General features: G+C 38.2%; 1 protein-coding gene across 1 annotated transcript in view; it reads right to left on the bottom strand.

Annotated features, from left to right (window-relative positions):
• ZC2HC1B (zinc finger C2HC-type containing 1B) overlaps nucleotides 1-26,128 on the bottom strand; it is a 37,627-nt gene that overhangs the window by 10,041 nt on the left and 1,458 nt on the right. The window contains exons 2-5 of the mRNA XM_057737758.1: nucleotides 17,384-17,445; nucleotides 14,987-15,106; nucleotides 14,314-14,452; nucleotides 689-828 (exon numbers count right to left, since the gene is read on the bottom strand). Of these exons, the coding sequence (XP_057593741.1) occupies nucleotides 689-828; nucleotides 14,314-14,452; nucleotides 14,987-15,106; nucleotides 17,384-17,445 (461 nt within the window). The remainder of the gene's footprint in view (nucleotides 1-688; nucleotides 829-14,313; nucleotides 14,453-14,986; nucleotides 15,107-17,383; nucleotides 17,446-26,128) is intronic.

Genomic DNA, 26,128 nt, shown 5'->3' with positions numbered 1-26,128 from the left:
TCTAAACATGCTTCATACTGTTAAGCATGCACACACATTTCATCTTTTCTTGGTATGTAAGCCATGTTTATGAAATGAACGGTTTTCACTGTATGCTTTAAGCTACGTCCCTAGCACCTTTGAAATGTATGGAGCTGTTTGCTGTCTCCAGGTCTGTTTTTATAAATCTATTGTCTTCCTGGTCCAGTTGTCATTTTACTTATTTGTACCTATTTATAACAGCTGTTTTATTCATTTACTTTGCTGATCCTGTGGCTCTGAATAGGCTGAAGACCCCTCTCCATAGAGCACACACATGACCTGTAGAACAGGTCTTCCTGTGACAGCTTCCTCCACTTAGGCCAGTTTCACTTCAGGTTCAAAATTCTTTTGGGGGTGGTTAAGGCTGATAACCACCACTGGTTAGAGTTTTACCTTAATACTATAGAAACACTACTTATATATCAAAGTCTTCAACCTAAGACACTTCAGACACTACAGAAAATTTTTTTCTACAACACCCAAAGGTGCTGTTAGCTGGAAAGCATCCTTCAAAAGAAGCCAAGTCCCATGAAGATGAGTGACCGTAATTGGCTATCTTGATCCTTACAATTCTCAGGGTGGGTAATTTAGACTCCCTAGCAAACTCTACATGCTTTCCCAAGGCATGTAAGGACACTAAAGCCAACACTTGGGGAGAGATACTTACCTGTACTCTGGATGCCAATTTGGCTGCTGTCTGGGCTGGATCAAAGACTCGGCGAGAAGACTGATCTTTGCAGAAATTAATATGTTGACTGGCTGCGGTTTCATTAAACTTCCTCATACAATATGGACATTGAATATAATCTGAATGTAAAGATAACAAAAAAAAGGCAATTAACATTTTAAAAACAACTCTGGAAGGGAGTATATGAAATGAAATAAATAGGATATGAACTCTGCTCCAACATCAAAGAGCGAGGTACCAAACTCTGGTTTGAGACATCCTATTCCAGAGGGCGAGACATGCAAGGGTTCAAATAAAGGACAAGGTGGGGGGAAAATTTTTCTACCTATGCACGTATTTCAATTAAGAGTCTTCCCTTAAAATGTTTACATGCTATGTTTTTCTAGAAAACAGATTAATTACATATACTTAGGAACTTCCCAATTCAATGAATTATTTAGTGAATGCTTATGTAAAGAAAGTAGTCCTTGAATCACAGAAATTTGGTACTGATGAACTGACGGGCACAGAAAATTCAAAAGCCCAGGCTGTGGTACCGAGTGGGACAGAAGGTCACACAAAAGTTATGGAGCTACAGAGAGAGTAAGATGTTTCAAAAACGTGGGTCTGGGGGATGGGATTTGAAGCCAATGTCACATTTCTTCTGCAGTGGCTAGATTTTCCCACTGAACTCCTAAGTGAGGAGGCAATTAATATGTTCAGAAAGGGAGTTAGCAAAAGGGAACAGGTGAAGGTTCAAAAAGAGAAATGGGAAATAAGGGATGATAGGATTCCAGCTTCCAGTGTTAGAACCTCTCTGGCAGCTCTGGGTGCACGGGGTCCTCTAGGGTTCTGAGGAATACCCGTTTGTCTCAAACTGTCTCATTTGCAGTTACTAGATGGTGGGAGATAGGAGAAGTGAGAGAGATCCAAGGTCTTCTCAGAACTGGAGATGCTCACACGTTCCAAAGCCAGGTTGGAGCCTCCTCCTCCAAAGCAAGGGGTGCCGTGGGGGGTTGTGTTGTCTTGTTTTGCTTTAGGCACCCTGAAGGGATGAGAAAGTAGATATGTGTGGTGCAAGAGAATAACTACCCCTCTCCCCCGGAAGGATCTGAGACAGCACCACCTTAAACTCTGTATGGAAGTTTGGGTTAGTATACAGTCAAAATTCCTACATGTGTGAATGGATATTTAAGGCAGTGATGTCTTCAAAGCTAAGAGTTTTTTGAAGGCATCTTTTTAAGCAGTTTGGGGAGTTTTCAACTTGAACAAATCATTTCCTAAAATGAATGCTCACAGAATGAAAGAACTGAAATATGTAAGAAATTGGAATGAAATAAACGGTTAGCACTTAACCTTTTATCTCACACTCTGGAAGGCACTACTTCATCATTAACTCCATACTTACTGAATACCTATATGCTACAAGCAACTTGGGGATACAATGTCTCTGTAATCAAGGACTAAGCATTCTAATACAGAAACAAAATTCTCCCACAGTGACAAATTCCTTGAACAGAATAAAATGGGACAACGTTGGGAAAGGGAGAAAGCTCTGCAGCCTGCCTGACTGGTTTTGAGCCGGAGCTCTTCACCTGCCGGGTGTGTGAACTTGGGCACGTTACTTAACCTCCTTAAGCTTCAGTTTCTCCAGCACCTACATATCACCTATTTCATCGAGTTGTTGCGAAAGTTAACTGTGATCATCCACAGCAGGGCCTGGCACAGTGGGCGGGTAGAACATGCTGTTACTATAAGGAAACAGGCCCGGCTGCACTGTGTTCCAACCATCAAACAGGAAAGAAACTGCTTATAAAAAGTAAAATAGAAAGTGCCATTATCATGCAGAACTCATTTACGATGGTATAGAAAACCATCTAGAACTGGGTTCGTGGTTCAGTGGTTATTTCTTTGGTTTTACCAGCTGAAAAGTCAAGGTTTATATCAGAAATGCTGCTACCGTAAACCCGACTGAGTTTGGGCAAAGACAATGATTATGGCAGTGACTGTACTGTTGCCTTAATCCCACCTGTTCACTCATTCATTGCACCCTTCTGTGTGTTTGGCACTATCTGCCACCACGGAGACAACCAAGTTGAAGTGTATTTCCCTGCTGACAAAAATCTCAAAGACAACTATAGGACTAGGCAAAAAACCAGACAATTACCACTCCGTGGAATAAGCTTTGACAGGAGGAAGCACTAGGACCTCCAGGAGTCCATGGGAGGAACAGAAGCCCAGACTGAAGGGGGCAGAGGAAGAGAACACCAAATATACTGAGAAAGTCCTTTTTTGCAACAAAAGTTTGAACACAGCATGACTGAGCTACATGTTCAACCCGTCTTAATCCAAGTCACCTCTTCCTCTATCAAAAATGATGTAATAAAAATTACTGTGTGCTATTTATTTCATAGATAATTTTATTTATTTATTTATTTATTTATTTATTTATTTATTTATTTATTTATTTATGCCATGCAGCAGGTGGGATCTTAATTCCCCAACCAGGGATAGAACCTGAGACCCCTGCAGTGGAAGTTCGGAGTCCTAACCACTGAACCAACAGGGAATTTCCGATAATGATTTTTAAAGTCTTACTCCAGATCTTATAAAGATTAAAGTAGGGCTTCCCTGGTTGCGCAGTGGTTAGGAATCCGCCTGCCAACGCAGGGGACACGGGTTCGATTCCTGGTCTGGGAAGATCCCACATGCCGAGGAGCTACTAAGCCCGTGCACCACAACTATAAACCTGTGCTCCAGAGCCCGAGAGCCACAACTATTGAGCCCACGTGCCACAGCTAATGAAGCCCACACGCCTAGAGCCCGTGTTTTACAACAAGAGACGCCACCGCAATGAGAAGCCCTCGCACCACAACGAAGAGTAGACCCTGCTCACTGCAACTAGAGAAAGCCTGTGCACAGCAACAAAGACCCAACACAGCCAATAAATAAACAAATTTATTTAAAAGAAAAGATTAAAGTAGAAAAACAAGCATCATCTAAAAATGCAAGCATTTTGTTGAGTGCCCATGTCTATGTAGCCCTGTGAAATGGTGACCAAATATCCCAGGACTCACTGAAAATCTCAATTGTAAATACAATATATCACTGCCCCCGTAAGCTGTCACATAATCCTAGAAAGTTGAATGACTGGCAAACTTACTTAAGTCAGTAAGAATTAGAATAAATATATGCATGTCATAAAAACTGAGCCATGAATTAGGGAAGCGTGCTGGAAAAAAAATGGAAATTACTTGCAAACTCATACATACTAGGCCATATGATTAATAACCCTAGTTATGTCTGTATAAATTTTCTAAGTATTTAAGCTGGAGAATATATGGGCTAATATAAAATCTCTGAACAATCAAAATAATCAAATAGTAATGAAAGTGTGCTATTGGAGGTAATCATTTTGCTTGCTGCATAAAATTATAATAAGGGCATAGGGAAGAATTTAATTATAAAACTATATTTTAGCATAAAAATGTAAAGGGCAGAAAAATAAATTGTACACTTGATGAATCCTTACAAAGGGAATTATTTATCTTAAAGAAACAATAATCCCCACATTTCAAATCCAACATGGAAATTAGAGAAATTCACATAGCAGGACATCTGACATGCTTTCACTATTCAACTAAAGAACTAGAAGGTAGCCATCAACCCTGCAGCTTCTGCTATTAAAATGAAGTAGTTCTCATAAAAGATGCTTTTATTATACAAAGCTGGTTGCCAAAATATTATCAAAATCACAGCCACAGATCTTTCTATGGAACACCTTAAGACAACACTTATTTTAAGTTACATTTTCATTAGCTCTTAGCAAAAGTGAAGCAATCATTAAGAGTATTTTCTGGTACTGAAGCTCAGATGATTTAGTTTTTGGATGATTTTTATAGTATTACACTGTGGTTTTGTTTAGTTGTTTGACTTTATCTTTTGGCTGTGACGTGTGGCTTGTGGGATCTTAGTTCCACAACCAGGGATGGAACCTGGGGCCTCGGAAGTGAAAGTGCGGAGTCTTAACCACTGGACTGCCAAGGAATTCCCTTTTTATACTTCTCAGAATGAACTTTGGGGAATAATTTACATTCAATAAAATGTACCTATTTTCAACAAGTGGGGAAAGTGGGGGGCCAGTTGGGGTGGGATGAATTGGGAGATTGGGATTGCCATATAAACATTACTAATAAGAAAAAAAAATCAAATTGTACACTGTAAATATATGCAGTTTATTGTATGTCAATTATATCTCAATAAAAGTTCTAAAAAAAAAGGTACCTATTTTAAGTGTACAGTTTGATGAGTTTTGACAAATACATACATTTGTGTAACCACCTCAATTAAAATACGGAACAAGTCTATTACCTCCAAAAGTTCCTTCATGCCCCTTTTCAGTCAATATTCCCCCAAACCCAGACTCAAGCAACCAAAGATCTGTTTCCCTGTCACTGAAGGTAAGTTTTACCTCTTCTGTATCTTACTATGAGAGAGTGTCCATGGTGCTGCATGTATAGTTGCACTTTCTTCTTACTGTTCAGTTGTGTTACATTTTGTAACTACTCCACAGTTTGTTTATCCATCACTTGTGGATGGTTATTTTCAGTTGTCCCCAGTTTATGCTATTTAAATGAAGTTTCTATGAACATTAATATGTAAGTCTTTTTTAAGGACGTGTTTTCCATTTTTTGCGTAAATAGCTAGGAGTGGAATTGCTGTATAGGTAAGTGTATGTTTAATTTAATACCAGTGCAAAGTGGCTGTACTATTTTAGACTCCCAGCAGGAGCAGCGTATGAGAGTTCCAGTTGTTCCATAGCTTAGCCATCACTTGTATTGCCAGTCTTTAATTTTAGCCATTTGAGTGGGTGTGTAGTATGGTATCTCACTGTGGTTTTAATTTACATTTCCCTGATGAAAATGATCATTGAGTATCTTCTCATGCGCTTACTTACCATTATTTTGTGACATTCTGTTCAAATACATCTCTTGCCTTTTCCTTATTGGGCTGTTGTCTTGAGTCATAAGACTATATATTCTTGATATTTGACCTTCAGCAGATATTATAATAGATGTATTAAAAAATATTTTCTCTTATCCTGTACCTTGCCTTTGCATTCCCCTAATGGTGTTTCTGAAAACTAAAGTTTTTAATTTTGGTGAAGCCCAATTTATCAATCTCCTTAAAAAAAATTGTTATTGTATTTTGTGTCCTGCTTAAAAAATCTTTGTTGACTCTTACATCAAAGATGTTTGTTTTTTCTAAAAGCCTTATAGTTGTAGTGCTTATGTCAGGTTGATGATTCATTGTGAATTAATTTCTGTGTATGGTATAAGACTATCCTTTCCCATGCTGAATTACTTTTGTTAAAAATCAACTGCCCATAGATTGGAGGCAGATCTATATTTAGATTCTCTATTCTGTTCAACCTATATACTAATACCAAACTGTCATGACTACTGTAACATTATATTAAGCCTTGACATCAGGTAGTGTAAATCCTTCGATTTTATTCTTTTTTCAAAAATATCCTGGCTATTCCAGATCCTCTGAATTTCTATGTAACTTTAGAATCAGCTAGTTAAGTCCTACTTGGCAAAGAAAACTTGCAGGGATCTTCATTAGAATTACACTGAATCCACAGATCGATTTGGGGAGAAATAACATAACACAATACATAAGCCTTCCAAACCATGAAAATGGTAAATCTCTCTATCTGTTTTAGTCCTCTTTAATTTCTCTAAGCAATGTGTTGTGGTTTTCATTTTACAAGTCTTACACATATTTTGTTAAATATATGTCTAAGTTTTTCATGTTTTTTATATGATTGTAATGGAATTTTTCATTTCATTTTTTTAAATTGTTTATGCCTAGTATATAGAAATACAATTCAGTTGTGTATATTGACGTTGCATCCTAAAAGCTTGTTAAATGAACTTTTAATTTCAGTAACTTTTTTTGTAGTTTCCTAAGATTGTCTACATTTACTCATTCATGACCACGTTGTCTGTGAATAAGGATAGTTCTATTTCTTCCTCTCCAACCTTTAAATTTGTGTGTGTGTGTGTGTGTGTGTGTGTATAAAATATATAATCTTTTTCTTATTACACTGGGTACTATGTCCAGTACAGTGCTGAAAAGAAGTGGTCAGAAAATACATCCTTGCTTTTTTCCTGAAGTCAGTGGGAAAGTGTTCAGCTTTTCACCATTAAGTGTGATGTTAGCTGTAGATTCAGAGATGTCCTTTATTAAGGAAGTACCCTTTTTTCCTACCTTTCTAAGAGTTTTCTTTTTTAAACATGTATGGATATTACATTTTGTCACAGGCTTTTCCTTTAGTTATTGATGTGATCATACACTTTAAAAAAATATTTTGTTAATATGATAAACTACATTTACTGTTTTCTTCCTTGTACTTAACTTAGGTGTAATTTGTTCTTCTTTTTCTAACTTTTTAAAGAGGAAGTTTAAACAAATACCGTATGCTAACTCATATATACGGAATCTATAAAAAACAAGTGGTACTGATAAATTCAGTGACAAGACAAGAATAAGAATGCAGATGCAGAGAATGGACTGGAGGACACGAGGTTGGGGGGGCTGGGGGCGAAGGGGAAGCTGGGATGAACTGAGAGAGTAAATATGTCTAAAAATAGACATATTTACACTACCAACTGTAAAACTGATAGCTAGTGGCAAGCTGCTGTACAACAAAGGGAGATCAACTCGATGATGGGGGATGCCTTAGAGGGCTGGGACAGGGAGGGTGGGGGGGAGTCGCAGGAGGGAGGGAATATGGGGATATGTGTATAAATATAACTGATTGACTTTGGTGTACCTCAAAAACTGGTAGAAGAGTGTAAAGCAATTATATTCCAATAAAGAGCTTAAAAAAAATAAAGAGGAAGTTTAAAACAATTGATTTAAACCTTTCTCCTTTTCTAATATAAGCATTTAAACCTACAAACTTGCCTCTAAGCACTGCTTTAGCTGAATCCCACAAATTCTGATATGTTTTCACTACCATTCAGTTCAAAATATTTTCTAATTTTTCTTGTGATTTCTTCTTAGATCTATGTGGTATTCAGAAATGATTTGTTAATTTCCAAATATTCAGGAGTCTTCTAGATATATTTTCATCATTAATTTCTAATTAATACTGTCGTGGTCAAATAACATAGTCTGTATGATTTCAATCCTTTCAAATTTATTGAGACCCACTTTGTGGTCCTGCACATGGCCTATCTTGGTTGAACGTTCCATGTGTACTTGATAACAATTACATTCTGCTGTTGCTGTGTATCACATTATAGCTACAGATGTCAATTAGGTCAAAATGTTATAAGCATTTCAGACTGATAGGTCTTCTTGATGAATATATCTTTTTAATTATTATCTCTGTTAATAATACTTGCCTTAGGTTTACTTTGCCTGATATTAACGTTAGATACTCCAGTTTTATGATTATTATTTGCATGTATATCTTTTACTGTGCTTTTAACGTGTCAATCTATAATTGTTCAGACACTGCTCGTATTTCTCTTTTTGTCTTTTTATCCAAGAGAAAAGGCACGAATCATAAGTGTATGGCTCCATGAGACATTCACAAACTGTGCACACCCATGAAACCAGCCCAGATCAAGACACAGACAGTTCCCACCAGTCCCCTTTGCGTCCCCTCCTAGCTATCCCCGCCCCTCCAAGTAAAACCACTGCCTGACTTCTAATCTCAGAGACTGAAGTCTGACGTTTCTAAAAAACTGAGTTTCTCATGTTTATAAATAAGGAAGTCTGCATTTTTGCCATCCTTTGAGAAATTAGACCTTGCAACCTTGGGTATGCGTTCCTTTGAGGCAGCAGTCAGCTGAGGCAGGAGCAGCGGTCCCTTAGGGAGGGTGTGGCCTCTCCAGGCCCACCTGGTTCACCTCCTCATTTTGTTACCTGCCTGGCTCACTTATCTGTGTCTTTATATTTGTGTTTCTTGTGGAAAGCATGTAACTGGCCCTTGCCTTATTACTCAGTTTGACAATCTCTGCATTTTATCTTAAGTGTTAAGGTCATTTATATGCAACTGTCCATATGGTTAGGTTTAAATCTACCTTGTTATTTATTTTTATCCCACCTGGTCTTTGTTCCTTTTTTCCTCCTTTCCTGGCTTCTTTTAGATTGAATTTTTTTCCATTTTATCTCCAGTTTACGTATTGTCTTATCAGCTATATGTCAATATTTTTGAATGTTTACTCTAGGGCTTATTAATAGGCATCTTTATGATATAACACTCTACCTTCAAACAATACTATATCTATTCATGTATACCATAAGAACCTTTCAAAAATTTATATTTTCCTCACAGCCTCATTCTATTATTCTCAAACTTACTCTATTATTTCAAGCCTTATTCTTTCACTTCCAAATGTTATAATTCCTATAATATGCTATTACTTATGGTTTAGTCAATTATAACCCAGCTAACATTATACTCAATGGAAAATAAGACAAGGATGTCTGCTTTCACCAATGCTATTTAACATGGTATTGGAAGTTCTTGCCAGAAGATTTAGACACAAAAAAGAAATAAAAGGCATACAAATTGGAGAGGAATAGGTGAAATTACCTCTGTTCACAAATGGCATAATCTAATATGCAGAAAATCCTAAAGATTTCACACCAAAAACCAACTGTTAGAGCTAATAAGCAAAATCCAGCAAAGTTGCAGGACAAAATCAACTCACAAAAACTGGTTGTATTTCTATACACTAACAATCTGAAAAGAAAGTCAATTCCATTTACAATAACATCAAAAATAAAATACTTAGAAATAAATTTAACCAAAGAGGCAAAAGACTCAAGCACTGAAAACTACAAAGCACTGCTGAAAGAAATTAAAGAGGACATAAATGAATGGAAAGACATTCCACATTCACTGACTGAATGACAATATTGTTAAGATGACACCACCACCCAAAGTGATGTACAAATTTAATGCAATCCCTATCAAAACTCCAATGGCACTTTCAGAAATAGAAAAAGCCCAACCTAAAAATTCATACAGAATCTCAAAGGTTTCCAAAAAGCCAAAACAATCTTAAAAGACTCTCCACTTCCTGATTTCAATACTTACTACAAAGCTATAGTAATCAAAACAGTGTGGTACTGGGGCTTCCTAGGTGGCACAGTGGTTGTTAAGAATCCACCTGCCAATGCAGGGGACACAGGTTTGATCCCTGCTCCAGGAAGATCCCACATGGCGCAGAGCAACTAAGCCCGTGTGCCACAACTATTGAGCCTGTGCTTTAGAGCCTGTGAGCCACAACTATTGAGCTCATGTGCTGCAACTACTGAAGCCCACATGCCTAGGGCCCGTGCTCCGCAACAAGAGAAGCCACGGCAATGAGGAGCCTGCGCACCACAACTAAGAGTAGCCCCCATTCACCGCAACTAAAGAAAGCCCATGCACAGCAAAAAAGACCCAACATAGCCAATAAAATAAATAAATTTATTTTTAAAAAAACAAACAAACAAACAAAAAACCAGTGTGGTACTGGCATAAGGATAGACATATAGAAAAATGGAATAGAATAAACAGCCCAGAAATAAACCCTCACGTATATGGTTAGTTGACTTTTGATAAGAGCACCAAGATCTTTCAATGGGGAAAGCACAGCTGTTTCAACAAATAGTGCTGAAAAAGGTACCTATCCACATATAAAACTAGATACCCAACTTCCAATGATCTTACTTTACACCACATTCAAAAATTACATGGACCAAAGACCTAAATGTAAGAGCTAAAACTATAAAAACTGTTAGAATAAAAAACACAAGGGAAAGACTTCCAGATATTGGAGTTTACAATAATTTTTTGGATTTGACATCAAAAGCTAGGCAACAAAAGAAAAAACAGGTAAATTGGACTTCATCAAATTACTTTTGTGCATAAAAGGATACCATTAAGAGAATGAAAAACAGTCCACTGAATGAGAGAAAATATCTGAAAAACCTATATCTGATAAGGAATTCATAGTAACATTAATTAATCTAATCATGCCTCTGGCCCTAGTTTTCAATTTACAGAAAGACAGGGGATGGAGGAACAAGTTAAAGGTTACTTAAAAAGTAGACAAATCCAGAACATGAGACATTCTAAAAGATAACTGGCTTGGCAGGGGTGTTGTGAAGGATTAAAAGAGACTAAAGAGACAACAAAAGACAATGCATGAACCTTAACTGAATCGTGGATTGTGGCTGAGTGGTGAGTAGAGAGCTTCAAAAGACATTCTTAAGATAATTGGGAAAATATGACTATTTAGTGTGATAATAGTACTGTGGTTATGCAAGAAAATGCACTTAAGAAACTCATGCTGCAATAGTTATGGGTAAACTGTTATGACATTTGAAACTTACTTTTAAATAATTATGCCCCCTTACAAAAAAGAAAAAAAGAGAAAGAGATAGAAAATATACAATAATGTCAAAACTGTTAAATTTAAGTGGAAGGGATTTTTTGTTTAGATTCCACATGTAAGTGATATCATATAATAGTTGTCTTTCTCTGTCTGACTTAACTTAACTTAGTATGATCATCTCTAGGTCCACCCATGTTCCTGCAAATGACAATATTTCATTCTTTTTATGACTGAGTAATATTCCTTAAATTATTGACTCCTATCAAGAAGATGGCAGAGTAGGAGGACGTGCGCTCACTCCCTCTTGGAAGAGCACCAGAATTACAACTAACTGCTGAACAAGCATCGACAGAAAGACACTGGAACTCACCAAAAAAAGATACTCCACATCCAGAGACAAAGGAGAAGTCGCAATGAGAAGGTAGGAGGGGCACAATCACGTTAAAATCAAATCCCATAAATGCTGGGTGGGTGACTCACAAACTGGAGAACAGTTATACTGCAGAAGTCCACCCACTAAAGTGAGGGTTCTGAGCCCCACATCAGGCTTCCCAACCTGGGAGTCCATCAACCGGAGGAGGAATCCCCAGAGAATCAGACTCTGAAAGCCAGCGGGATTTGATTGCAGGACCTCCACAGGACTGGGGGAAACAGAGACTCCACTCTTGGAGGGCACACAAAAAAATGTGCTCACCAGGACCCAGGGGGAAGGAGCAGTGACCCCATAGGAGACTGAACCAGACCTACCTGCTGGTGTTGGAGAGTTGCCTGCAGAGGTGGGGGGGCAGCTGTGGCTCACAGAGGAGGCAAGGGCACTGGCAGCAGGGGTTTTGGGAAGTGCTTATTGGTGTGAGTCCTCCCAGAGTCCGCCATTAGCCCCACCAAAGAGCCTGTGGGCTCCAGAACTAGGTGGCCTCAGGCCAAACAACCAACAAGGTGTGAACACAGCCCCACCCATTAGCAGACAAGCAGATTAAAGCTTTACTGAGCTCCACCCACCCAGCCCTACCCACCATCAGTCCCTCCCATTAGGAAGCACACAGGAGGCTCCTAGATAGCTTCCTCCACAAGAGGGCAGACAGCAGAATCAAGCAGTATCAGCAGTATTTCCTCTTGTGGAACTGAAAACCACAGCCACAGAAAGATAGAGAAAATGAAAAAGCAGAGGACTTTGTACCAGATGAAGGGACAGGATAAAACACCAGAAAAACAACTAAATGAAGAGGAGATAGGCACCCTACCAGAAAAAGAATTCAGAATAACGATAGGGAAGATGATCCAGGACTTTGAAAAAAGACTGGATGCAAAGATCACAAAGTTTACCAAAGACCTAGAAGAATTAAAGAGCAAACAAACAGAGATATGCAACACAATAACTGAAATGAAAAATACACTAGAAGGAACCAACAGCAGATGAACTGAGGCAGAAGAGCAAATAAGTGACCTGGAAGACAGAATGGTGATAATCACTGATGTGGAAAAGAATAAAGAAAAGAGAATGAAAAGAACTGAAGACAGCCTAAGATACCTCTGGGACAACGTTAAACACACCAACATTCGCATTATAGGGGTCCCAGAAGGAGACGAGAGAGAGAAAGGACCTGAGAAAATATTGGAAGAGATTATAGTTGAAAACTTCCCTAACATGGGAAAGGAAATAGCTACCCAAGTCCAGGAAGCGCAGAGAGTCCCAGGCAGGATAAATCCAAGGAGAAACACACCAAGACATATAGTAGTCAAATGGACAAAAATTAAAGACAGAGAAATGTTATTAAAAGCAACAAAGGAAAAATGACAAATAACATACAAGGGAACTCTCATAAGGGTAACAGCTGATTTCTCAGCAGAAACTCTGCAAGCCGGAAGGGAGTGGCACGATATATTTCAAGTGATGAAAGGGAAGAACCTACAACCAAGAATACTCTACCCAGCAAGGATCTCATTCAGATTTGATGGAGAAATCAAAAGCTTTCCAGACAAGCAACAGCTAAGACAATTCAGCACCACCAAACCAGCCCTACAACAAATGCTAAAAGAACTTCTCTAAGCAGGAAACAGAAGAGAAGAAAAGGACCTACAAAAACAACAACAAAACAATTAAGAAAATGGTAATAGGAACATACATATCGACAATTACCTTGAATGTAAATGGACTAAATGCATCAACCAGAACACACAGACTGGCTGAATGGATACAAAAACAAGACCCACATATATGCTGTCTACAAGAGACCCACTTCAGACCTAGGGACACATATAGACTGAAAGTGAGGGGATGGAAAAAGATATTCCATGCAAATGGAAATCAAAAGAAAGCTGGAGTAGCAATACTCATATCAGATAAAATAGACTTTAAAATAAAAAATGTTACAAGAGACAAGAAAGGACACTACATAAAGATCGAGGGATCCATCCAAGAAGAAGAGATAACAATTATAAATATATATGCACCCAATATAGGAGCACCTCAATCCATAAGGCAAATGCTAACAACTATGAAAGAGGAAATGCAAAGCAGAAATAGAAACACAGGTGTAGAGAACAAACACATGGACACCAAGTCGGGAAAGCGGGGAGGGTTGGGGGGGAATGAACTGGGAGATTGGGATACCAAATTGTACACTCTAAATATATGCTGTTTATTGTCTGTTGTCTGTATCTCAATAAAAGTTCTCCAAAAAAAAAAAAAATTTAAGTGGAAGGTATATGAGCGATCATTGTACTATCCCTTCCTCTTTTCTGTAGGTTTGAAAATGTTCAGAATAAAAAGCTTAGGGTAAAAAAGCTGTGGGCCACTAACTGTACAAATAATAAATGGTGATTTTATATCTTATGTTTTTATCTCAAGAAATTAAAAGAGCCATGGATATTTCATGCTATAGAGCTATTACAGAACTTCTTAAACTGCTCTGCCCAGCTCCATTCTCATAAACTAGGATATGAACGGCATCCCCTGGAGTTCTGTAATGCCATGACACTGGGTACAGTGATGCTCACATGTTGAGACAGAGTTAGAAGGAAACACAGAATCTTTACACAGAATTAAAAAAAAAAATAGGATGATATATTTTATGATAAAATTACTTCTATATAATCTAAATGCTATTGTTAATTTTAGCCTATACAGGAGGAAGGCATGTGACTAGGCCAAAAATCAAGCACAGCCTCAATTGGTTAAGAGTAAAAAGTCAAAAGCAAACCAAACTGATCACACACCTGGGTTGATGGATGGAGGGGGTGGAGGTGGGAGAGGCCGGCCTTCTTTAATGGCTAGTGTACACTGCTTTGCTGATCGAATTGCATTAATGAAGTCTTCATGTTGTTGTCTCCAGTTAGATTTTCTCACAGGTTGAGGCTATAAAAAAATAAAATCAACATATACTAACCTAGACTATATATCTTACCATTATAATTTTTTTTAAGCTGGGATTTGAATTTACAAGAAACAGAACTGTGAAATTTGGAGAAAAAAAGAGAATTTGTTTTCCAAAAGTACTAGAAGAGGTTTGGAAAACACAGTAATAAAATTTGCAAGTCACAATAGTGAGGGAAAACACAAAATATCAATCAGAAAAACAAAGAAGTTACAAAACTTTAAAGGAAGACTTAAATGTAAGATTAAAAGTGACTGTCTTCCAAGTTAATTGCTGGATTTAATGCTACTCTAATGAAAATATAAACGAGATTCTTTTTTTGCCACATCTGGAAAGTATCTGAAATACATTTGGAAATCTAAGTGAGCATGATTAAAAAGAAAACAGTAAAGGTGGATTATACTTACATGACATTACACTGCACTATCAAGAAAAAATGAAACCAGAGAGCCAGAAAGAGGCTTTAATGTACTGAAGGATATAATCAACAACAGCAAGGAAGATATCGATAGTACCTTGGACTGAGGAGCCTTCCTCACAGTGGGAATGTCAGTGCCCTGTAATCTTTGTTTTAAAGAATTGAAAGGTTTACGCTTTTTGTTGAAGAGTTTTCTACAAATTGGTCCATGCCTTTCCTAGAAAAGAAGGAGTGGGGATTAAAATTTTTAACATGTACAATCACAAAGTTCGTAATGCCTCAGTGTACTCAAGCAGCCCCTGCTGCAGTGACTGGGTTGCACCTTCAGAGCCAAGTTCATTCTCTAACTCTCAAATCACAGCAGAGCAAATCCATCTGGCTCTCTTCACCCATGTTACACATAACGAGATATTGTGTTTGGGCAAGGTCAATAAAAGGCCTCTACAGCTAAAGAAACTTACTTAAAATTTGGTCTTACACATTTAACTCTACCACTCGGGCTCACTGAATAGTTCCAAGCACTAAATAATGTTGAAAAGATAAACCTTCTAGTTTAAACTGAAATAAATTATTTCTGATATTCAGCTAGGTATTCATTGAAGCCAAGGAAGTTTTATTTCTCCTATTCTGTTTCCTGCCTTCACTGTTCCTAAATTCCAAAAGCAAGTCATCCAGGAATTGAGTCCCAACAACCTTAACATTGTTTTCCCATCCTTTTGAAGTAACTCTTTGCATACAGCAAAGGGGAACTTAGCTTCTTACCAGTGAAACTTTCTCAGAAAAACTCTTCTTACCACTCAACATTTCAAAATTGAGTTTAACTGGGTTACTTTTCTACATACAGCAAATCAAACCACTTAACTCCTGAAAAGAAGTGGAGAGGTTTCAAAGAAATACTTGAGAACATCTGCAAGAAACAACTGGGACAACCATACAACAAATGAAAAATACACCAATTCCATTTAAGTTATGAAGACATTTTCCCTTAGTGTGTCCAAACATTTCATATTCATGAAGTCATTTATTTTAGAGCAAATCTAAACTTATAATATTAAAATTTAAAATATTACAATACTTACAAGACAACTGACAGAGAAAACTAATTCAGCCAGTAGACCTTAAGTACTCAGCATTTCTGGTACAAAAACCAGGGAACCAGCACAAAGTGCTTTGCCTGTGTACCACCTTTATAAAGTCCGTTACTGTACCATTATGGGATTATGCCAACGTCTTTGCTTTCTACTCTAAGTCCTCTTCCTTGGTGGTTGTGTAACTCATAACAGCTATCACACAGTTGCTTTGTCCAGACCCCAAAAATACAGGGTCTGCATGAAAATCACTGCACCTGGCTATAAACAAGCCAAACCATTTTAAACTGAATGAGAGAGAGAGAGTAGATCACTTGATCAAATGCTCTCTGTAACCTAGAAATAGGTCAATGAAGTAAAACTCAAGAGGAACCAAGAATACTTGGCATTTAGTGATCCCTCTTCAAACGGTACCTCCTAGGTCTCAAATCCATCCTCATGGGTGCAGTGCTGGGTTACCAAAGGCAGCTCCCTGGTGGATTGTTGGGCCACAACAGGCCCTGTGAGTTTCCCTTCTAGATCCAGGAAACTCTAGCTGCAGTTAACTAGAATAGATATTTCATTTTTAAATTCCCCAGAGAAATAAAACCTACAATCTCATTTGGTAGTCTTTTGCCCCAAATGTAGTCAGATTTATAGTCCAAATTCTTTACGTTTTTGAAACAAGCTCTCTTTGATCTAAATGTCCCAACTAACAGTTATCATCATATCATTATCATTTTTTTTTAATCGTTTTTCTTGAGAATGCCTTCATAATATTGGGGCCTAATACCTGTTTGTTTTCCTAATTTTGAAATAAATCAAGCTTTTATTCAACTTTATAGGCATCAATCAGGGGACCTGACATGCAGTTATCTTGAATCTAATTAACAATTAGGTCTTGGAACAGGCCTTACATCCATTTTGTTCAAATTACATAAAACCCCTGAGACTGAAGAGTTCTGTCTTTATACGTGGCAAAGCAGGAAACAGAGGGAAGTTAAAGGACTTGTCAGAATTAGTGACAAATTTGAGGCTAAAAGCCAAGTTTCCAGATGCTCCAAATTCAATGCTCATTCCTCTTGACTAGCTAATTTCCCTGGTGCTTTGGCCTTAAAATTTGAATTTTTGATGCTTATAGAAAAGGCGAAAGAGCCAAAACCTCTCCAGAGACAATCAGCTGTGCCAAGACACTTTCATCTGGCTTCCTTTTAGTTAGAGGACCACGTTTAACAAGTTCCCTTTTGAATGGGGCAGCATCGATTTGCCTAAGTGTCCTCTGGGCCCGCCAGCCATAGGTTATGTACTTTTCTCCCCTTGCTTTCCCTCCACATCTGTCTTTAATCTTTGCCACTGCAGCCTCCTCACTAACTTGACAGTTCATTTAACTCCAATGAAACACATCTACAAAATGTCTTTATGTTTACCAGAACATCTGCTGCAAAGCGTCTTCCACAGACTTCACAGGGAAATAATTCCTGATTGCCATCTGTATAGGATCCAAGAGCACATTGTGTTAGTTTCACGGAATTGCCTGCCTGAGAAGAAATGACTAACTGGAGGAGACCTCAAGAGCTTGATATCCTCACTCTCTCCCCCCCGGCCCCAACTACTTTCTTCTCTTAGGAAGATCCTCTGTAAAGCTCACCCGTGTTTTCGTCTCCTAACCTAGACTTCTCGCTTCACTAAACAGATACATTCCATATGCTTCAGGCAACCAGAGTATAATTATTTAATATTTAATATATTCTTAAACTAAGTACCTGATAGCTTTGCTTTAGACATAAGTAGAAAGTTGATCCCCTAGTATAAAGTCATAAATAACCCAATGGTAACATCTTTAAGACTGCTACTAGAGCGCAAGATCATGTGTGTGCTAAATGAAGGCATGCCAATTTATCATGGACTGTATGAAAAGGGTCACCTAGTTGTTGAATTTAAAAGGCGAAAGATTTATTTGATCTGAAGAGAAACCAGAGTATGTTGTTGTTGAATTTAAGATAAACTTTGCTGAGAATGGCTTTCTCTCTCCTGATAAATCTCTTTGCTGGAAAAACCCCTACCTGAAAAGAAGGAAGTAAAAGAGGATGAAATGGACCAAGTAGAATTGGTAGGCTTTGCTCCAAATCAGGAAAGACAGAGCCATTACAATGCAGAAGCACACGAGGATGGTGAACATCATCCCAGAGGTGGTGCTCAGTGTTGCATCTCTTTATGGGGCCTGTGAGGAACACTCACTTCTGACATTTTATATGCAGTAATCAGTGAAGGACGACAATCATAATATGCTCACCACTTGCTACTGTGTTTTCAAAGTTAAATGAAGAATGGGGGCTTCCCTGGTGGCTCAGTGGTTAAGAATCTGCCTGCCAATGCAGGGGACACAGGTTCGAGCCCTGGTCCAGGAAGATCCCACATGCTGCGGAGCAACTAAGCCCATGCGCCACAACTACTAAGCCTGCGCTCTGGAGCCTGCTAGCCACAACTACTGAAGCCCACATGCCTAGAGCCTGTGCTCTGCAGCAGGAGAAGCCACTGCAATGAGAAACCCTCACAACTAGGAGTAGCCTCTGCTTGCCACAATGAGAGAAAGCCTGTGCAGAGCAGCAAAGACCCAATGCAGGCAAAAATAAATAAATAATAAAATAAATCTTAAAAAAAAAATTTAAAAAAAATAAGTGAAGAATAAACTCAAATATTAAAAAAGAAAAAAAAAAAAAAAAAAGACTGGCTGTGCCCCATATGTCCCTCAAATGCCTCAAAGTACCTGATCCACAGTAAGGTTCCCAGTTATTGTTGATCATCAAAAAATCTAGAAACAATAAATGCTGAAGAGGGTGTGGAGTAAAGGGAAGTCTCCTGCACTGTTGGTGGGAATGTAAGTTGGTACAGACACTATGGAAAACAGTTTGGAGGTTCCTTAAAAAACCAAAAATGGAACTACCATATGACCCAGCAATCCCACTACTGGGCATATACCCAGAGGAAACCATAATCCAAAAAGAAACATGTACCATAATGTTCACTGCAGCACTATTTACAATAACCAGGACATGGAAGCAATCTAAATGCCCATCAACAGATGAATGGGTAAAAAAGATGTGGCACATATATACAATGGACTATTACTCAGCCATAAAAAAGAACGATATTGAGTTACTTGTAATGAGGTGGATAGACCTAGAGACTGTCATACAGAGTGAAGTAAGCCAGAAAGAGAAAAACAAATAGCATATGCTAACTCATATATATGGAATCTATAAAAAAGGTACTGATGATCCTAGTGACAGGGCAAGAATAAAGATGCAGAGGTAGAGAATGGACTTGAGGACACGTGGGGGGCGCGGCGGTGGCAAAGGGGAAGCTGGGATGAAATGAGAGAGTAGCATTGACATATATACACTACCAAATGTAAAACAGATAGCCAGTGGGAAGTTCTTGCATAACATAGGGAGATAAACTCGATGATGGGTGATGACATAGAGGGCCAGGATAGAGAGGGTGGGAGGGAGTCACGGGAGGGAGGGGATATGGGGATATATGTATAAATACAGCTGATTCACGTTGGTGTACCTCAAAAACTGACACAACAGTGTAAAGCAATTATATTCCAATAAAGAGCTTTAAAAAAAATTACCTGTTGAACGTATAAGTCAAGAATTGAGTTTCTACCATAGGACCAATCATTCATTCAATAATTAAACACCTGCCATATGCAACTCTGTGGGGATACTGAGAGAAACCATACATGTGTCCACATGGAAAAGGAGAGAAAGTATGCCCATAAATTACTTTAAATGAAATTAGAAAAGCAAACTATGGTGGAATACTGTAAAAAAAAAAAAAGTTTTATTTCATATTGCTGCCTTTCAGCTCATCTGGAGTTGAGTTCATAAAGATTAAAAAAGCAGTTTGATCATGGAGAAGATTTGATATTAGGCTAACCATTTGGGCTCCATCCTACAAACAAGGGGAGCAATCAAGGGTACTGAGTAGGAAGAACCCGAACAGAGCTGGGGAAGATTCAAGTGACAAAGGTGAGGAGGGATGAATGGATGGTGGTGGGGACGGAAAGTGGGATTTTAGTTAAAAAGCTAAAGGTGCAGGCCTGAAATGGAAAGGAAAGAGGAAATGGGAGACGCTGTGGTCAAAGAATCAATAAGATGACTAGATTTCAGGGGGAGCTGCGAGGTGACAGAGAGAAGGATGCGGAGGGACTGAGAAGACGGTGGGACTATGGATAGAAACAAAGAATTCAAAAAGGGCCATTTTGTAAGAAAAATGACCTCAGCTTTGGAAATACTGAGTTTGAGATAGAGTTATCCAGCCAGCAGGATGGAAATGAGGGAGGTCAGGGCTAGAGACACAGATGTAGGCTTTGTTTGGAGAGTGATGTAAAGGCATGATATTGCCAGGGAAGAGGTCATGGAAAGAGAAGTACAGGGATGATCCCCAGGGAACTCCATATTTAAGGGCCAAGAAGATGATGATGATAAGCCAGAAGGAGAAGCAGGAGAGAAAAGGGTCATGGAAACCATGGGAAGACGGCTTGAAAAAGGAAGGCCTGATTAACAGGAATCAGATGGTAGCTCATTACAGACATTGTTGATTTAAATGATTTCTTCTCACATCTGCCAGATGGTATTGTATTTGCAACACAGGTCATCCATTACAGCATACAGAAATACCACTCTTCCTCTCTGTTCTTCTGGCCTTCCAACTCTGTAAAAACTGGTTCTTAATTTTTTTTTTTCCCCAGCAAGGATATTTCACCCCTCCACATACTTACTCATTAATAAAAACTACTCATCCTAATTATAAAACTGCTTTTTTCTAAAACACTAATGAAGGATGATTTACTTTTATGAATATTACTATAACGTTTGTAGGGTGATTTCCTGTTCCCCAAACACTTTTCCTTGTAATCTCATTTAACTCCTCACAGCAATCCTATGAGATAGGGTTGGTACTTTTTTTTTTTTTCCTTTAGCAGATAAGAAAATGAATGTTCAAGGTTAGGTGCCTTCTTGAGGACAATAGGTAGTAAGTGGTAACACTGAAACTCAAACTTAGAGTCTCTGACTCTACAAATATTAAGACTATTTATTCAACCATCACCATAAATATAAAGATTCTGTATCAGTACTAATCTGCAAAACAAATGGCAGTCCCTGGAGGATCAATGCCCTTTGGTTTAAATCAGTGGAGTTCTGAGTTCGAAGACCTTGAAATAATGACAGATAAAATATGATTCAACTGAACAACTGAAATAAATGGGCCACCACATTCTCAACCATATTCAACAGCTTAACAATGAGTAAGAAAGGAAACACGGAGAACCAAACATGGAGATCAGCAGAACCTTAAAAGAATCCTTTGAAACAATCAAGATGCCTTTCAACAGGTGAATGGTTAAACAAGCTGTGCTACATCCACACCCCGGAGCACTGCTCAGAAATAGACAGGAACACTACTGATACATGCAACAACCTGAGTGAATCTCATTGCTGAGTGAAAAAAGTCAATCTCAAAAGGTCACATACTGTATGAGTCCATTCGTAAATCATTCTCAAAATGACAAAATTAGAGAGATGGAAAAAGAGATTAGTGATTGCCAAGAAGTAAGGATGATCAAGGGAGGAAGGTGGTTGTGACTATAAAGAGACGGAATGAGGGAGACCTTTGGGTCATGGGTTAGTTCTGTATCTTTACTGTGGTGGTGGTTATGCGTGTTGCAACATGGTACGGAACGATAAACACTCATTGTACCAATGTATACTTTCTGGTTTTGACATTGTACTGTCGTTAAGATGTAACTTGGGGGAAGGGAAACTGGATGAAGAGTGCAGGAATCTCTCTGTAATATTTTGCAACTTATAATGAACTATGACAAAATTAAAAGTTTAAATATCTAGGGGATGACAAATTGTGGCCAGTGGGCCCAATCTGAGGCTGCCTGATTTTGTAAATAAAGTTTTAATGGTACAGTCAGGTCCATTTGTTTGTTTATATAATATCTAGTGTTTTCACACTACAACAGCAGAGTTGAGTAGCTGTAACAGAGATCATATGGCCTGCAAGCCAAAAATTATACTTTTTGGCCTTTACAGAAGTAGGCTGCCAATGAGTGAATAAGAATGTAGTAATTAAAAATGATTTGTGGGAGAGTAACATGGAAATTTTTAATATGCATTTTTATTCATGTATTTATAAAGACTGGAAGGATATACATATATACACCTACACACATATATATGGTACACACCCACTACACATATATAGTACAGCAATTACCTCTGAGTGGTAAGAATAATGTTAACTATTTCTTTAGTTTCCTAAATTTTCAATTTTTCTGCAAAGATCATGCATTGCTGTTTAAAAATAAAACAATGATATGCAAAAAAATAAAAACCCTTTTGATAGAAAAGATTCTAAAACAATGAGTATTAACTTAGCTATTTCTAACTTACCGTAATTGGAGGAGTCTCAGTATACTATTAAAGTGGCTATTGTTTTTATACATTGGTTCATAATCTTAAGACAATTTTTAAAATGAGGAAAGTGATCTGGAAATGATCAATAGTTTTGTTTAGCATGTTAACAATGAAAAAATAAACATTACAAAGATCTCAGTTCAAACATTTTATAAGAAACCTGGAGAGGATTATGGCTGTAATGAAATTGGAAAAACTTCTACTTGAGACTAGACATTTTCTTTCTGAGCTGGAAGTGAAGAATGCTTTGTAGAGACACCTACCAATCCATATTTCCTCATAAATGTATTACAGAAAAGGAAAAAGGAAGACATTTTCTTATTTAGTTGTCAGTGAGTCTAAAAACTCTTGAGTCCTTTGCAGTTTAGAACATGCAAATATTAGCAATACTGACATCTTCCAGGGCCCTACGGCAAAGAGGGTGGCATACTACCCAAAACTTATCATCTAAGGAATATGACTTATAAAAAAGGAAAAGGAATTGAGACTAATGAGTGAGGACAGCAAAGAGAACACTCCATCTTATTTTTGCTTTCCCCCAAAATACTACAGTAAAGGGACATAAAGACACGGAGAACCATGAGGACAGGGAGGAAAGACGGCAAGAATAAAATACTGGAATCTGGAAAGCTGATGGACACGATAACCAACTTGGAGGACATAAAACTACATCAAGATCCACTTCCCATCTGATGGTAGAAAAAAACGAGAACCATCCAGATTTACACTGCAGAACCCTTCAAAATCACAGAAACTCTTGGGAACAGCACAGACCTGACACAGGGACAGGACACGTGAGGAGGAGGAAGAGACTGCTAAAATATGAAGGATCAGGGAAAAGTTTTCTACAAAGGGAAGATTCCTAGAACCACCCCCGTTCACCCCACAGCCCCTGGGTGATTGCCTTTCTCCAATTCTAGCAGAAGTCTACTCTCCAGAAAGGATGAGAGGAGGTCTGTCCACGAGCCAACATGAGGCACAGCTGAAGGCATGGGTACGCAGATACAGAGATATACACATATACACAGTTCTAGTTACACTCCATAAATCTCTGTGAGCACTACATGAGCAAATACTCATTCATTGCTCCTGGGGGAAATACAAAGTTAGGCTCCTGTGAGCCTCTTGGTCACAACATTTTTATCAACTTAGAAACACACGACCTTCTTTTATGTATTTGTTCAAAGACACCTTATTTAAATATGTTATTGATTCATTAACATTGAATTTATAGCCAACCACACTATAACTCATGCTTATGAATTATATATAATAGACATATGTCTAATAGACATATTTTCTCCATAAGGCACAGCACAGCCTTCGTGCACTTAGAAACACTAGACAGCCTTTCAACATTATGTTTGGGAGCCTTTTAAACAGTGAAATCACCAAGAAAAAGTGCAAAATTAGGAAAAGCATGACAATAAGCAGACCATAAAAAGGACACTTGTTTACAGTAGGACAGCTGAAACAAGAAGGCAGAGCATCACCTTATTCTACCTTAGCTGGGAGCATGTTTAACTGTTATGTGCATGTCTGTGAATGGCCATGAAAGCACCATGAGTACTGACGTAGGTTTACAAATTTTAGTGAATGGGCGAATTTGCAAATAGGGATTCCATGATTAATGAGGATTAACTGTAAATGTGTGTACATACATACACATACACTTGTGTGTGTATGTATATAATCTAGTGATTAATCTCATGAAGAGTGATGCTGAAAGCAGACTATCCCACACCCACCTTCCTCTACTTGGCTCCAAGAATTCTGCCTGCCAGCCCCTCACTCTCAAGGCAGAATGAAAGCCACCCTGGGAATATAATCCTTCCATGAGGAAAGAGCTAAAGATATTGACACTGGGAAGATTCCCAAACAGCTCACCCAGAACACCCTACCAAAAAGCTCAAAATCATCCAATGCTACCCATCCATTCAGAGCTCCCAGTGTTCTCCTCCTCCAAATCTTAATCTGAACAGACAGAAATTTCCAAAGATCTGAGGAAACTCTCCAGCATGTAAGCCCAAAGTAAGCAAAAGAGAAATTTAAAGGAAAATTAAAGCTCTTAGAAATTAAAAGCCTTATAGGAGAAATAAAAAACTCAATAGTAGGATGGTAGATAGGGAAAAATCTCCCAAAAAGCAGAGTAAAATGACATAGAAATGGAGAGAAACATAAATTAGAGAACTTGTCCAGAGAAGGTCCTACTCCAAATGACAGATGTTCAGGAGAGAAAAGGCAAGGAAGAACATAAAAATAATTTTAAACTATTTCCAGAAGTGAAAGGACATGAGCCTCCTGGTTGAGAGGACCCAGCACAAATGAAAATAGACCTATAAACAATAAATATCATTGTAAAATTTCAGAATGTTTTCAGAATATTACTCTTCAAAAGAGTAACATACAAAGTATCAGGAGTCAGAATGGCTTCACATTCACAAATAGTAAAAATGGAAATAAATGGGGGAAAATCCTCTAAACTTCTGAGGAAAAATAATCTACAACCTGGAGTTTTATACCCAGCCAAGCTATCAATCAAATATGCGGGCAGAATACATTTCCAGACACGCACATCTTCAAAAAGTTTACATCCGATGTACTTTGTCTCAAGAATTACTGAATGGTATACTCCACAATAAGGTGAGTATAAGATACAGCAAATACGCAATTCAACACAGATGGGAGAAAAAGGGATCCCCAGGATAACAGCCAGGCACCAGAATTAGAGAAGCAACCAGTTCAGACTGGAGGAGTGTGACTAAAGACACAGACATGTTGAAGGCTGTCATAACCTAGATATCCACTGCCTTTGTAATCTGAGGATAGCATGTCCTATATATATTTGCCTCTCATTCTGTTCTATACTTGGCTTACTTGACCAAATCCCAGAAAAGTGCTTGCTCGCCCTTCATACTCTGTTTAGATCAGCTGAGCACTCTCATTTCATTTCACAGGAAGGCTCTGCACTGATCTCTTCAGAGATGGAGAGAGGTTATGGTGTGTGTAGAAGCAGAAAACATAAAATGAGCATATAACCGCTAAGCTTATTTTGGCAGGAGATTCAGGATGCTCCAACTGTGGTGACTTGTGTTCCCAGGACTCACTCAACACCTGGCTCACTGACATCGCCACATGGGGCTCTTGTAAACTCGAGGAGATGAAGTCAGACTCAGAGACTATTCAGCTCATCTTCTCAAGGATGCCTTAATCAAATGCTAGCAAATATTGGTCTCACTGAGCTACATTTGTGCTTCTTAGTTGCTCAAAACTAAACAAGATACTGTGTTTATAGGGATGCCATGCGGGTGATGATTAATATACAAGTCCAGGTAATTCGTAAAAGTTACCCAAGAAAAGAAAAAATTGAATAATTTGAGGATGAACCCACAGGTGGTTTCTGTGTTCTATTTCTTAACTTGAATAACTTGTTCTACTTCTTAACCTGAAGAGCGGGTATGTTTGTTTTATTATACATTCTCCTATAAGTTTCACAATTAAAATATAAGGCCATTAGAATTTTTACCTTCTGACCTTTAACTAAAACAAACAAGCTGGATAAAACAAACTAACGTCAACACACAAGAAGCAACATAAAAGTTCTGATAATATCACAGTAAAGTTACAAGATAGCTAAAGTTCTGTCCTTCACCTGAGGTGATCTGATGACATCACAAT

Source organism: Hippopotamus amphibius, chromosome 6 (genome assembly GCF_030028045.1).
Source record: "Hippopotamus amphibius kiboko isolate mHipAmp2 chromosome 6, mHipAmp2.hap2, whole genome shotgun sequence".
Classification (NCBI taxonomy): Eukaryota; Metazoa; Chordata; class Mammalia; order Artiodactyla; family Hippopotamidae; genus Hippopotamus; species Hippopotamus amphibius.
Note: the sequence above shows the minus strand (reverse complement) of the source record. Positions and strands in the feature narration are given on the sequence as shown.